Source organism: Elephas maximus, chromosome 8 (genome assembly GCF_024166365.1).
Source record: "Elephas maximus indicus isolate mEleMax1 chromosome 8, mEleMax1 primary haplotype, whole genome shotgun sequence".
NCBI lineage: Eukaryota > Metazoa > Chordata > Mammalia > Proboscidea > Elephantidae > Elephas > Elephas maximus.
The window spans coordinates 25,975,376-25,991,360 of record NC_064826.1 but is presented as its reverse complement, the minus strand read 5'-3'; the positions used below and the strand labels follow the sequence as shown (position 1 = coordinate 25,991,360).

Sequence of the window (15,985 nt, the reverse complement as noted above, 5' to 3'; positions counted from 1 at the left end):
TGTGGCTTCTCTTCCAAAGGTTGTCCTCTCAGGGTAAACCTAATCCTCACGTTCTTTAACTCTTTCTTAGTTTCCTTAAATGTCTAAATTTACCAAACAAAAACCCATTGCCAACGAGTTGATTCTGACTCATGGCGACCCTACAGAACCGATTAGAACTGCCCATAGGGTTTCCAGGGAGCCGCTGGTGGATTTGAACTGCCAACCTTTTGGTTAGCAGCCAAACTCTTAGCTGCTGCTCCACAAGGATCCTTCTGTATTTAAGGACACTGTTAGTCCCATCCTTCTTGGCTTAGCACCTCAGAGCAGGAAGGTATCTGGAACAATGTAAAACAATCTGTGAGTGATACAAATATTAACTAAGCTAATCTGCAACTGTAGAAATGACAATCAGCATCAAGCACCAGTTATGTGATTGTTCCATCTCAGGTGTCTAGCCAGTCCCAACCAGTATCTGACTGACACTGCAGGAGAGACCCTGCAGAAGCCTTTGTGAATCTACCTTTAAAGTACTGGGGGCAAGGGAAGGGGGGCAAACTATTAACCTAGAATTATATACACTGTGAAAATAGCTTTAAAGAATGATAGCAAAATATAAACATTTCCAGATACACAAAGCTGAAAGAATTTATCAGTAGCAGACCTGCATTACAAAAGAAGTATTAAAAAAAAAAAAAAAAAAGTTCTTCAGGCTGAAGGAAAATGACACCAGAGAGGCTTGAGAATCTCAACAAAGGGATGAAAGACACTGGAAGTGGTAACCAAGTGTGTGAATATATGATATTTCTTCTAATTAAATCTTTTTAAAAGATAATTGAATATTTAAAAATAGTAACAGTGTATCATTGTCTTAGGCTGGGTTCTCTAGAGAAGCAAAACCAGTGAGGCGTATAAATATATATAAAGATTTATATCAAAGAAACAGGTTGCGCAATTGTAGAGGCTGGAATGTCCCAAGTTCACGGATCAGAATAAAGACTTCTCCTAATTCACGCAGCCACAGGGGCCGGCGAACCCAAGATCAGCAGGTTAGACAACAGGGCTCTTGCTCAGAGCCTATGAAGGTTGACGGATCCCAAAATCGGCAGATAAGCTGCTAGTTCAAGTCCCAAGAACCAGAGATCAGATGAACAGGGGGCAGCTGCAGGATCCAGAGCAGGCAAAAGCCAGAACATCCACTTAGATTCGGATGGAGGCCACACATCCAAGGAAACTCCCTTTCCACTGATTCGCTACTCACAGCAGATCCCAGCATGGGAGTGATTATATATAAACACTGAGAATCATGGCCCGGCCAAGATGATGCACAATCTTAAACATCACAATCATGGAGTTTATAACATATGTAGAAGTAAAATGTATGGCCACGAGATAGCACAATCAACGGCCTGAGTGAAGAAAGTATACTTACTATGAAGCATCTGTATTTAAAGGTGAAGTGATATAATAATAGCCCTTGAAAGGATACTGCAATAAGTTAAAGGTATATACTGTAAGTCCTAATGCAACTACGAAAAATAACCGCTACAACTAATAAGTGGGTGGAGGTGGGGGGACAGATAAAAGGAGATTAAAAAAAAAAACAAAACTAAAATAATCCAAAGAAAGGTGGAAAAAAGTAACAAAGAACCTGTGGGACAAATAGAAAACAAACAGCAAGGTTTTAAACCCAATCATATCAATAATCACATTACATGTAAATAGTCTAAATATCCTAATTAAAGGGCAGAGACTATTAGATTAAAATAGTAAGACCACTATGTGCTGCCTGCAAGAATGCCATTTTAAACATAAGACACAAACATACTAAAAAAACACAAAAGATATGCTACACTTTCCTCTGTAATCAATCAAAAGAAAGCTGTAGCAGCTAGATTAATAACAGAAAGAGTTGACTACAGAGGAAAGTATATCAGGGATAGAGGGAGTCATTTCATAATGATGAAAGAGTCAATTAATCAAGAGTACCTAACAGTTTTAGATGTTTATGCATCTAATAAGAGAGCTCCAAAACATATGAAGCAACAACTGATAGAACTGTAAGGAGAAACAAATTCTTAATTGTTGTTGTTGTTAGGTGCCGTTGAGTTGGTTCTGACTCATAGTGACCCTGCGTACAACAGAACAAAACACTGCCCAATCCTACGTTATCCTCAGCAATCATTGTTATGCTTCAGCCCGTTGTTGCAGCCACTGTGTCAATCCATCTCACTGAGGGTCTTCCTCTTTTTTACTGATCCTCTACTTTATCAAGCATGATGTCCTTCTCCAGGGACTGGTCCCTCCTGATAATATGTCCAAAGGGCATGAGACAAAGTCTCACCATCCTTGCATCTAAGGAGCATCCAGGCTATATTTCTTCTAAGACAGATTTGTTCATTCTTTTGGCAGTCCATGGTATATTCAATATTCTTCGCCAACACCGTAATTCAAAGGCGTCAATTCTTCTTAGGTCTTCCTTATTCATTGTCTAGCTTTCCCATGTATCTGAGGTGATCGAAAACACCATGGCTTCAGTCAGGTGCGCCTTGGTTCATAAAGTGACATCTTGGCTTTTTAACACTTTAAAGAGGTCTTTTGCAGCAGATTTGCCCAATGCAAAGTGTCTTTTGATTTCTTGACCTGCTTCCATGAGTGTTGACCGGGGATCCAAGTAAAATGAAATCCTTGACAATTTCAATCTTTTCTCCGTTTATCACGATGTTGCCTATTGGTCTGGTTGAAAGGATTTTCGTTTTATGTTGAGGTGTAATCCATATTGAAGGCTGTGGTCTTTGATCCTCATCAGTAAGCACTTCAAGTCCTCTTCACTTTCAGCAAGCAAGGTTGTGTCACCTGCATAACGCAGGTTGTTAATGAGTCTTCCGCCAATCCTGATACCCATTCTTCTTCATATAGTCCAGTTTCTCAGATTATTTGCTAAGCCTACAGAATGAATAGGTATGGTGAAAGGACACAATCCTGATGCACACCTTTCCTGACTTTAAGCCACACAGTATCCCCTTGTTTTGTTTAAATGACTGCCTGTTGGTCTAAGTACAGGTTCCTCATGGACACAATTAAGTGTTCTGGAATTCCCATTCTTTGTAATGTTATCCATAATTTGTTATGACTCACAAAGTGGAATGCCTAGCATTCTCTGTTTTAAGCCAGAATCCATCTGACATCAGCAATGATATCCCTTGTTCCACGTCCTCTTGTGAATCCAGCTTGAATTTCTGCCAGTTTCCTGTCAGGGTACTTCTGGTGACTGCTTCTGAATGATCTTCAGCAAAATTTTACTTGCGTGTGATATGATACTGTTTGATAATTGCTCTATTTGGTTGGATCACCTCTCTTGGGAACAGACATAAATATGCACCTCTTCCAGTCAGTTGGCCAGGTAGCTGTCTTCCAAATCTCTTGGCATAGATGAGTGAGCACTTCCAGCTCTGCATCCATTCGCTGAAACATCTCAGTTGTTATTCCACCAGTTCCTAGAGCCTTGTTTTCCACCGATGCCTTCAGGGCAGCTTGGACTTCTTCCTTCATTACCATTGGTTCCTGATCATATGCTACTTCCTGAAATGGTTGAATTCTTTGTAGTATAGTGACTCTGTGTATTCCTTCCATCTTCTTTTGATGCTTCCTGCATCTTCTAATATTTTCCTCATAGAACCCTTCAATATTGCAACTTGAAGCCTGACTTTTTTCTTCAGCTCTTTCAGCTTGAGAAATTTCAAGCATGTTCTTCCCTTTTGGTTTTATAATTCCAGGTCTTTGCACATGGCATTATGATCTTCCGTTAAGCTCTTTTACTTCATTATTCCATTTGCTTTAGCTACTCTGTGTTCAAGAGCAAGTCTCAGAGTCTCTTCCGACATCCATTTTGGTCTTTTCTTTCTTTCCTGTCTTTTTAATGACCTCTTGCTTTCTTCATGTATAATGTCCTTGATGTCATTACACAATTTGCCTGGTCTTTGGTCGTTAGCGTTGAACGCGTCAAATCTATTATTGAGATGATCTTTAAATTCAGGTGTGATATACTCAAGGTGGTACTCTGAGCGCCTTCCAACCTAAGGGGCCCATCTTCCGGCACTATATCAGACAATGTTCTGCTGGTATTCATAAGGTTTTCACTGGCTAACTCTTTTCAGAAGTAGACTGCCAGGTTCTTCTTCCTCATTTTCTTCGTCTGGAAGCTCAGTTGAAACCTGTCCACCACAGGTGACTCTGCTGGTATTGAATACCAGTGGTATAGCTTCCAGCATCACGGCAATACCGCAAGCCCCTACAGTACGACAAACTGACAGATGCGTGGGGGATTCGTAATTATAGTGGAAGAATTCAACACCTCCTCATAAGAACTGGTAAAGCAGACATAAAATTAGTAAGGATAAGGAAAACCTGAATAATATCATCCATCAACAACCTAATGGACATTGTGTGGAACACTCTACCCAACAACAGAATACGCATTATTTTTAAGTGCACAAAGAACACTAATTTAGATCACGTTCTGGGCTATAAAACACAGCTGAATAAATATAAAAGGATTCAAGTCACACATAGTATGTTTTTCAACCACAATGCAATTAAATTAGAAATAAACAACAGAACGTTATCTGGAAAATCCCTCCAAAACATCTGGAAACTAAACTGTATACAGGTATCCCTTGCTTTCCGGAAGTTCGCTTTACTCCGCTTCGTTTTACAAAAGACTTACATTAGTACCTGTTTTCGCTAACCAAAAGAAATCCAAAGAGGAGTTTTTCCTTTAAATAAAAAAAACAAAAAGTGGAAATAACGTTCAGTGTCTGTTTTGCAGTGAGCTGTTAAAGAAGCAGAGTGCACCCCGAGCAGCAAGTAGCGTCACCAAGCTCCTTCCCCTGGAAATACACTCAGCATCTACTTTATATAGGCTGTGTATTTATCATATCATTCCCGCTTTTACTATTTGTTAACGTTACTTCAGGTTTTACGTGTTATTTGACATGATTTGGTAGGTTGTTTTTTGGGTTTGAGAATGCTCAAAAAATTTTTCCCATGTAAATTAATGGTAATTTTTTCTTTGCTTTACACTGTGTCAGATTATGAAAGGTTTCATAGGAATGCTCTATTTTCAGATAGCTGAGGAAATCTATACTTCTACAAATAAGACAAAAAGAAAAACCCCATGGATGAAAGAAATCAAAAGGGAAATTTAAAAGTATTTTAAATAAAATGAAAATTAAAATATAACATCCAAATATGTGGGATGCCTCTAAGGCATTGCTTAGTAAGAAATGTACAGTAGTAAACGCCTACATTAGAAAAAGGCACGAGTCAATTACCTCAGTAATTTTCATTTTAGGAAAGACTAAAAAAAGAAAAGTAAATTAAACCTCAAGTAAGCAGAAGGAAATAATAAAGATCAGAGCAGAAATCAATGAAACAGAGAAAAATAAATGAAATCGAAAACCAGTTCTTTTGTTGTTGTTTAAATTGGTTCCATCTCATAGTGACGCTACGCAAAACAGAACAAAAAACTACCCAGCTCTGCGCTATCCTCACACAATCATTGTTATACTTCAGCCTATTGTTGCCATCACCATGTTAGGCCACCTCCTTGAGGGTCTTTCTCTTTTTCACTCTCTACTGTACCAAACACGATGTTCCTCTCCAGGGATTGATCACTCCTGACAACATGTCCTAAGTACGTGAGATGAAATCTCCCTACCCTTGCTTCTAAGGAGCATTCTGGCTGTATTTCTTCCAAGATAGATTTGTTTTTTTAGAATACAAAAAAAAACTGATAAAACTCCTGCCAGACTGATCAGGGGAAGAAAAAAAAATTATGTGAAGGCCGGATTTACTTGAAAATAGTACAAGACAGGGTAAAGTGGGTAGGGATATAGAGCAAACTAGACTGGCTATGAACTGATGCCTAATGAAGCTTCGTAATAGGTATACGTAGTTTCGTTAACGCTCTTCCATGAAGGAGCCTGGATAGCACAGTTTGTGACTGACTGCTAACCTAAAGGTTGGCAGTTTGAACCAACCCAGCAGCTCTGCAGAATAAAGCCCTAGAAAACTGCTTTGGAAAGATGACAGCCAAGAAAACCCTATGGAGAAGATCTATTCTTTAATACACTGAGTCCCCATGAGTTGGGGGCCAACTTGATGGCAAATAACAACACTTTGCATATGTTTAAAGTTTCCATAATAAAAAAAGTTTGTTTTTTTTTTTAAGCAAGAGATTGATCTTTGCGTACCACATATAAACTGGGGAGATAAATTCCAAACATGATCTTTTTCAGCTAAAATGCAGATACATACATGCATATAAAAAGGATGGGCAAGAATGGCACCAAAACACTAAAGCAGAGTTTTCTAATGAGGAATTGCCTTACAGAATCAAATTGTTTCATCATTACAAAGCTATAAATAATTAAAACTCTGTGTAACAGCAATGAAACAAACTAATGGAAGAAACAGAACAGAGTGCAGAAATAGATATAAGTATAGTATATCTGGTAATTCCATGTATTATAAAGGTAGCACTTCGTATAGGTAGGAGAAAATAATTTGCTAAATAAATGGTACTGGAACAACTAACTGGCCATTTGTAAAAAATATAAAACTGGATATCTACTATACTCCTTTTCCAAAGTCACTTCCAGATACAGCAAAGATTTATATATTCAAAACAGAAACATAAAAATGTTAGGAAATATGGGTAAACATTTCTGCTATTCTGAGCTAGGTAAGTGTTTAAAAAGTAACATAACATGACAACAGAAAGATTGTTACACTTAACTACACAAAAATGTATAAGTTGTGCAACAATAAAACACATCATAAAAAAGTCAAAATGATAAAACTGCCCCCAAATTATAAGATATAAAAAATTACTGTGCCTAATATACAAAGAGCTCTTTCAAATCAATAAAAAAGACAAATAACCCAACGGAAAAGTAGTCTAAAGACATGAACAGGCCATTCGCAGAAGAAATATAAATGGCCAAGAGACATATGAAAAGATGTTCAGCCTCACTAAAAACCACAAATCAGTGAGATTTTTTTTTTACCTCTGAGACTGTCGAAAACAAAAAGATGTTTTAATACCTAGTGTAACAAATGTTTTGGAAGACAATTCAGCAATACCTACTAATATTTTTAATGCTCATGCCCTCTGACTTCATTTTTTAGAATATTTCTATAGACATAAAGGACACATGGAAAAATACGCATTTGAAACTTGGGAAATCATCTGGAATTCACATAGCCACCTAAATATTGCCATTTTTTTCTTCACAATGTTTCTAGCATTTAGCCTTGGAATAGGAACTGGATTTCATCTACCATGAAGGTGGACTCATTGGTAGTAGCTGCTTTTAGGACATGCTGAGCATTCAGAGACTATCTGTACTCAGTAAGAAAAAAGTGCTGAGACTGATGGGTGCTATCTGCCATGGGCACAAGACCAAGGATTTACTATCCCTTGTAATCCATTTTTTTGTTGTTGTTGTTGTTACAGACTGTGTTACAATCCAGGTTACTGAGCTAGGCCAGCTCTCCTGAGGAAGTATTCAGTAAACTCTAAAGCATTACTCAATTATTCCTACTATGATAGGAATTTATAATAGTTTCCATTTCTCCTCATTTCTAAATCCTTCCTATCTTTACACTTCTCAAATCAATGTGGGCAATCTTGGAGGTCCTAGTCAAACCTGCTTTTTAGGCAAGAGACTTCATTTTATTTCTAGACTTGACAATTAAACATGATTCATAAATACTATTTCTACTTTCAGTAAGACAACTTTAAGAAAAGTAGTGCGTTTTTAATATAACCCCTAACACTGTCCAGAAGTGGTCTGCTGAACTTGGGAGGCATTTAGAGGACCCACTCAGATCTTCCCTCGCTGATGCTGCTTTCTAGTATCCATTGCACAGCAAGAACAAAGGTCGAGTAAGCAAAAAAGATAAAACAGCCCTTCACATCTTAAAGCAAAGCAGAAACGTCTAATTTAGGTATCCAACTGAGTTTCAGGAGAGTTCTATCAAAGTTTCTGGTGTTGCTTGGTACACTGTTTCAAGAAAAACAAGCTGGCTAACATAAAAAGTCAAAATTGTTTTAATCCAATGAATTCCCACAGTAACCTCAACTTTGAATCAGTCTCTCAAATTAAAATGGCCAAGTCAGTTCACTAAAACTACTGAGTCTAACTAAAAAAAGAAGCCCGAAAAATAGCAATAAAATGCATCATCTAGTCATCATATTGCAGATACAATTTCATTTAAAAAATAAGGTTCTACAAGAGACTCTTCAAATTAACTCCATCTTAAATAGCCGGCCACCCCAGGACCTAAAAAAGAAAGGCACCCTACTTCTAGTAAGTCAAAAATGCCTTGTAATTGATGATTTTAATTGTTTATTCTAGTATTAATGCCTTTTAATCCTGTTTGTCCTGGTCTTTTTAACATGAAAGTTCTATGAAATTGTGATGCTTAGAAAATGAGAAGTCAGAAGCTGGAATTTGCAATGAAGTGATCTGGGATTATCCACCTTTCACATAGATATATAATGTCTTTGCCTCCATTGTACAAAACAGGACATATGCCAGGGTTAACACTAGAGGAGCCCTTTCCTACTACACCAAAACCAAACGAACTGCCATCGAGACGATTCTGACTCATAGTTACCCTCCAGGACAGAGCAGAACTGCCCCATAGGGTTTTCAAGGCTGCAAATCTTTACAGAAGCAGACTGCCACCATCTTTCTCCTATGAAGCAGCCAGTGGGTTGGAACCGCCAACCTTTCAGTTACCAGCCAAGTGCTTTAACCACTGCGCCACCAGGGATCCTACATAGTCCCTGGCAACTAGAATAGTTAAGAGTGATAAAACATTAAAGCTGGAAAGACTGTGGCATTATCTTGGCCAACCCCCTCATTTTCACATTAGGAAACTTGAGGTTCAGGAAGGCAGAGATTCTTGTTTACATTCACAGAGCTACTAGTTCATACCAGTATTCTTTTCTTCTTCTTCATTCAACAGCCAGGGAGGGTAAGGCTGCTCAGAAACTCAGCAAAGACACTCGTTCAAGCTGCCCTTTAACTCCTAATTCACACATTCTTTAAAATAGTAGGAAACCCTGGCGGTGTAGTGGTTAAGTGCTATGGTTGGCAGTTCAAATCTGCCAGGCGCTCCTTGGAAACTCTATGGGGCAGTTCTACTCTGCCCTATAGGGTCACTATGAGTCGGAATTGACTCAACAGCACTGGGTTTGGTTTTTTCGGGGTTTTATAATAGGCTGCATTTTAAACAAAATTGTTAGAATTGACCTAAATTAAAACAAATACAATACAGAGTTCAAAATTTTACTCTAAAACCTCCCTACCAGCAACAGGAAATTCAAAGTGAGCACTGAGTAATAATGACAACTTTCATATGCTTTTCCAAACTCACAGAACACTTCATAAATGACAGACACTCTATGTGTTTTACATACATTATGGCATTCGTGTTCGAAGTCTTTCACCAAGTCTGTGTTACAAATCTAGACACCAAGACTCAGACTGGTTAAGAAACTTGCCTCTAGTTACAAAGCTAAGAATAACCAGAAACAGGATTTACAACCCAGATGCGCTGGACTCTTCCAAACCTCCACCTGTGTGTATAATCCACCCTGCATAACAATAACTCTTCTGTGTTCTTTTTTCCTTTACACTTTTTTTGAAGACAAGGTTGCTTCTCATCTTTGTATAGTCCAAATTCCGTTCAGTGAATTTTAATCCTTTTTCTTCTTCCACACTAAACCAAAAAAAAAACCACAGCCCATTGCCATCAAGTGGATTCCAATCCATGGTGACCTCCTGTGTTAGAGAGCAGACCTGCTCCCTACGAGTTGTCTTGGCTGCTGTCTTTACAGAAACAGATCACCAGGACTTTCGTTCATGGTACAGCTGAGTAGGTTTGAACCACTAATCTTTAGCAGACAAGCGCCACCCACCTTTCTTTCACAGTGCTCAATGTGAAATTACATTCTCAATCACAACTATTTATAATGTCATGCCTCTCCTTCTAAATGCATTTAAGAATCACTTCCAAAATGTCTGATTTATAAACAATGTAACTGTTGGATATCCACTGTTACCACCCATATTTGTTTAGTAGCAGGATTAAACCACTTTGTTGTAATGGATGAGGACTTATGTCAGATAACATCTGCCTCAGAAACCGAGGTTTTGACTATCTGATCAAGCAATGAGACATGCTGAATGAGTTCCTAAAGAATAAACAAGTCAGAAATTAAAATTACTTAAGAAGTATTCAGTGATCAGTATGCTAGATATAGAAGATCATAGACTACATAGCCATACAGTCTATCTCCCAGAACTATACGAAAGTGAGAAATGAATAAACTAAAGGATATAAATAAGTTAAAACAAGTGCTGAGTGAAAATTAATAAAAACAGCTTAAAAAAAAAAAACAAAACATTGTTGTCAAGTTGATTCCAACTCATAGCGACCCTACAGGACAGAGCAGAAATGTCCTATTGGGTTTCCAAGGAACAGCTGGTGGGTTTGAACTGCCGACCATATAGTTAGCAGCCGTAGCTCTTAAACACTGAGCCACCAGGGCTCCCCAAACAGCGTTAAGTATCACTAAAACAAACAAACCAGGTGAGCATGACAGGGAAAGGTAATGGTCAACAGCATTACTAACTTATTTGGGCCAGAGATGGTTGTAAAGGGCTAAGGTATTTTTTTGTCACTCCTTAATTTCTTACTTATTCAGGGCTATACACATCAAACCCCACTTGGCAAGACTGCATATACTCCTTACAGAAAATACATTAAATCACACCACAGGAAAGGCAACAAAACTCACTACAAAGCAAGATCAGATAATCTCTTAACTGTTCTATTGTGAGAAAATTCTACTAGCTAGTGACCAAGAGAAGGACAAAATGCTTGGTAGAGGGTCAGCGAAAAAGAACAAGACACTCAATGAGATGGACTGACGCAGCGGCTGCAACAACGGGCTCAAGCATAACAACGATAGTGAGGACAGCGCAGGACCGGGCCGAGTTTTGTGCTGTTGTACATAGAATCGCTATGGGTCGGAGCTGATGACACCTAACAACAACAACAATGACTAGTAACAGGACCATTTACTTTATATAAAAGTAGTAACATTCATATGATGTATATAACTTTAAATAAAACCTCAACTTTCACAAAATGTATTTTTAAAAACTGTGGCAAAACAATAGATTTACTGAAGATTCACTTTCTCCACGAAGCCTTATACAGCCACCAATCCAGAGTTCCATTAACATCTAGGTTTATTTCCATCTAGTGAGATGTGTATGTTTCTGCATACTTTGCTTTCAGTTATTTAAAAAAAAAAAAAACCCACTACCTTAGAGTTGATTCTAACTGATAGCAACCCTATGGGACAGAGTAGAACTGCCCCATAGCGTTTCCAAGGCTGTAAATCTTTAAGGAAGCTGGCTGTCATATCTTTCTCCCATGGAGTGGCTGGTGGGTTTGAACCCTGGACTTTGTGGTTAACAGCCAAGCCCTTTAACCACTGTGCCACCAGGACTTCTTGATAGTTGTAATACCTCCCTTCATTCCTATTCCCTTTCCTCATCCCATATATCCAAGTGGGATTAAGTCCTGCCGGGGTCTGTCTAACCATCCTTGAATTCCTGCCAGAACTGCCTTAATGCAGGCCCTCATCATATTTCACATGAACTACTGCAAACATCTATCTGATGTCCTTTGTCTCTAATCCCATAACCTTCAAGCCACCTTCTATACTGCCTCCACTCTACCCCACAAACTTGCTAAAAATCAGATCTGATCTTGTGGTTCCCCACTAATAGCGCAATACTTCCTCGACCATATCTCCCTGCTACGGCTACGAAATACACATTGATATTTCAAGTGATAAACTGACATTTTAATATGAAATACACAATGATGTTTTGATTTAATTTAACCATAATTCACAAACACAGAACAGAGACTCAAGAATACCTATTAACCTTCCAAGATGTTCCCAAGATTACCCTTTCAGAGTAAGCGGCCTTCAGTAGTGGGTCTCAAACTTCTGAAGATCAAAACCACCTGCCAAGCTTGCTAAAAATAAAGATGCCCAAGTTCAACCTCAGATCCCGCAAATTTGGATATTATCTAGGGATGAGGCCTAGCCATGTGCATTTTTAATAATTTCCACAATGATCCCAATGCATACTCAAACTTGAGAACCCCAGAAGAAACCTTCCTTCCTTCATAACAAACTACTAGTAGGGCCCCTAACTTTCCAATCAGTTTCATGCCTCCTTTGTCAACCTGGGGAGCACCTAATAATCTTAAAGATTCAGGTTTTGCCCATTTTTAAAACTTTTTACTTATCACCTCTCCCAACAACTCTCCTTTGATCCTCTAAACCTGCCTCAACTTATATAAAATATCCTCCTTGTATTTACATTAAAAAAACAAAAACTCATTGCCGTCGAGCCAATTTCAACTCACAGCTACCCTCCAGGACAGAGTAGAACTGTCCCATATGGTTTATAAGAAGCGGCTGCTGGATTTGAACTGCTGACCTTTTGGTTAGCAGTCAAGCTCTTAACCACTGTGCCACAGTCCTTCTAAGCCACACAACCACCCCATAAAATAGTATCCTGATTTTAGAGAAGAGAAAATCAAACTCTCAAGAAACTTGTGCAAAGTGATTCGATGCATCTGAACCCAGGTCTGCTGACTACAAGCCCAAGGCGTTTTCCATTTTGACAGTATGCCTCTTACGCATCACTCTTGAAGTATTGCCTTACTCATCAGTTTATATATTTGTTTCCCTTTTTAGACACAGTAAGCTCCTCAGCCCTGATTTTGACCTCGACGCTGGTTACTCAATACATGTTTGTTGAATGAATGAAAGATGGAATGAAACTCCTTGAGAGTTCGAACTATAACTGCTTGTCTCATTTCTTAAATCCTTAGATAGGCTCTAAATACACTTGCCTAAGAAATCTGACCTATAAATCAGATCAAATTTACTGCCAATTTATTATAGGACAATGTATTTCAGTATTTTTAAACTAACAAAAATGGTATAAATAGCAAAGAAAAATAAATGTTTGAAAAAAATTATAATATCATTCTTACTTTACTATTAACTGGGGACTTCAAGCATTAAAGCTAATCTTTACAACAATTTCCTCCCACAAGAGGAGGCAACTATAACAATGCAGTTTTAAACGAAAGAAATTCAAAACGTAAAGTCCTTGGTTAGTAACCGATGACATAAGAAGTTAAGCACTGAATATTGACAATTTATTCTACAATCTTCATATGCTAATCAGTAAACAAGGCTATCATTCTCTATCACAGCATTCTTGCACGTTATTTTTTCAAATCAGTTAGATGCTAATGGTAAGCACAAAGCAATTAGTCACTATATTTGTGTATAAATGTAACATGCTGCCTAATGTTTCTGGTATGTGCTTTTTGATACAGATTACATAGTAAATGTAATAAACGAGCAAAACTGGATTCTTTTTTTTTTAAAATCATTTGCAGGTAACAGAATTTAAAGTGCTGAAGATTTTCCTAGATAAATTAGTTCTGCTTTAAGAGTCTTACATTTTAATTATATTGGTTTTTGATGAAAAGAAAAAAGAAGGGATTACTTTTTTAATAGTACTCTTAAGAAATAAATCAATAACAGCTAAGGAAAAAATCTTCTAAAGCAATATGATGTAGTGGAAAATAAAATGGCCTAGGCTTTGAAGTTCTTGTTTTCTAATTCTAGTTACATTACTAAATTGTTATGTGACTTAGGGCTCACTGGCTCAGTGTTCTCATTTCTTAAAAAAAAAAAAAAAAAAAGTGTATGTATTTGTGGAAGAGATTTGATTATTTTAAAGATGTTTCCCAAAGTTCTGGTTTTAAGCCACCCTCTTGTTTCATTCCTCTAATTGGTAAACTCAAATTCCGCTCTCTAAAATCTAACTTCAATATGAAAACACATCTGAAATTGGATGCGATTCAATCTCCAAGTGGATGGCACAGATTACAAAGTGTAGAATCTCATAAAGTTAAGAATTAATTCGCTAACTTTCCAGAAATTGTCTAACGTCTTAAACAACCAGGTGTAGTCTGGTTGGGCATATTTAATGTTACTAAGGTTTTTTAAGGAAGGTTATCAGATGATAAAGCTCTGTTGAAATTCCCCTAGGTGTTTCCTGGGCCCCAGTGGCATACTCTGCAGGTGCTAACCAGCAAAGGAGGAGAAAAGGACCTAGGCAGCGTTTCAACAAACTCAACCACCGCAGTAAGATGCAGCCTGACAAGGCCTACACCAGGGAGCAGAACCTCCCCACCCCCAGAAGTGTCAGCAGCCAATGTAATGAACGCTTCCGTCAACAACACACATACCCCTTCCCACCGGAGAACTGCTTGCTCCAACCCGGCCATCTGGGATTGGAATCGGCCGCAGAGCCCCAACCTAAAAATCATTCTCAAGCCCCAACCGCCAAAAACTACTCGAGACTGCGGTTTCCCCGCTCATGGCTGTGGGGTGAGAAGCACCCCCCCTTGCCGATGGGGGGGAAAATTCATCAGTGGGAAGGAGAGGAGAAGCCGGGCCTGGCTGAGACTGGTGGAGAAATAAACCCTGTTTTTCGGCAGTGGAAATCAGTAGCATTTCCTGCCCTTGTTCCGAAGCGAAGAGAGCTCAGGACCCCGCGCTCGACTTCATTCCCTCCCGAGATCCTAAAAGAGAACTGCTTCATTCCCATTTAGGCTCCATTCCCTGACCTATCCTCTCCTGGAACCTTTGGCATTGTGAAGAAAGGCACGCCCTGATCAAGGAGTAGGACGTGAAGCGAGGGCCAGACAGGGGCCCGGGTTCTGAGATCAAGCGCCTCCTGCAAGAAAATCCCCTTGTGGCCGGCGAGTAAAGTTTGCACCAGCAGCAAGGGCGCGGGCAGGGTCCCCGCCCGGCGGGCTCCAGGACAGGCCTGCGGAGGTGACACTCCTCCGCGTCCCGGCAGCACCGAGGGCAGGGGACAGGGCGCGGCGCTGGGCCGGCCGGCAGAGGCCTGGCGGGCAGCGGGACCCTCCCGGCGCCGCTCCCGCCTCTTCCCCGCTCCCCCTTTCCCCTTCTCGACCCTCAACCCGGGCGATAACGTCGAGGTGGCGGCGCGGATCTCGGCCACTGACCACACATTTCTTGCCGAGGAAGGTGAAGAGGGACTCATTCTCCTGAGGGGTGAGCAGCAGGGACCCCACGTTGGTGACCCTCCGCGGCGGCGGCGGCTGCTGCTGGCCGGAGCTCATGGTTTGGCCGGCAGGGCTGGGAGTCCAGGGCCGTCTCCTCTGGCGAGTGGGAGAGCGCTCGTCCCCCTCTCGGTGACAGGGGTGGGGAGGAGGGGAGTCAGAGGTGCAGCATCTCGCAGCTCCTCAGCGCGGGGCGGAGGAGGAGGAGAAGGAAAGGAGGCGCTGACGGCGGGCCGTCCTCGGGCCGCGCTGAAAAAGGAAAGCTCCGGGCTCCCGCCCGGCTAGACCCGGGCCGGATGGTCGTTGTCCTCACAGTCCGGCGACTGCGCTAAACTCCCAACTCCTCCTCCAATCGTCGTCCCTGGCCTTCAGCGGCGGCGGCGGCCGCACAATCCAACATGGCAGCGAGGGCGGGCGAGACCACAGGGCGCAGTAGGCGGGGGAGCGCGCCGGAAACGCGCGTGCGGCCTGGCGGGGGGACTCCCCCAACCGCGGCCGCGCCGCCCGAGGCCACGCCTCCTTCCGGTCGCGGCGCGGGCCGTACGGCTGACTCGGGGTTGCGCTCCCGGACGCGGGCTCGGGCCTCCCCGGTCCTGCTGCAGGGGCCGGGGCTGAGGAGAGCGTGAGGGCTGTTCGCTGCGGCTGTCTGCGGACGCGCACCTTGGCGTTATGTCGGTGAGGACCCAGGCCCGGTTCCCCGGAACGGCTCTTATTTCCGAGGCGC

General features: G+C 40.9%; 1 protein-coding gene across 1 annotated transcript in view; it reads right to left on the bottom strand.

Annotated features, from left to right (window-relative positions):
- Window positions 1-15,750, bottom strand: part of WASL (WASP like actin nucleation promoting factor) — a 72,433-nt gene extending 56,683 nt beyond the window's left edge. The window contains exon 1 of the mRNA XM_049893138.1: window positions 15,205-15,750. Coding sequence (XP_049749095.1) covers window positions 15,205-15,321 — 117 coding nt within the window. The 5' untranslated portion in view covers window positions 15,322-15,750. The remainder of the gene's footprint in view (window positions 1-15,204) is intronic.
- Window positions 15,751-15,985: the final 235 nt, after the last annotated feature.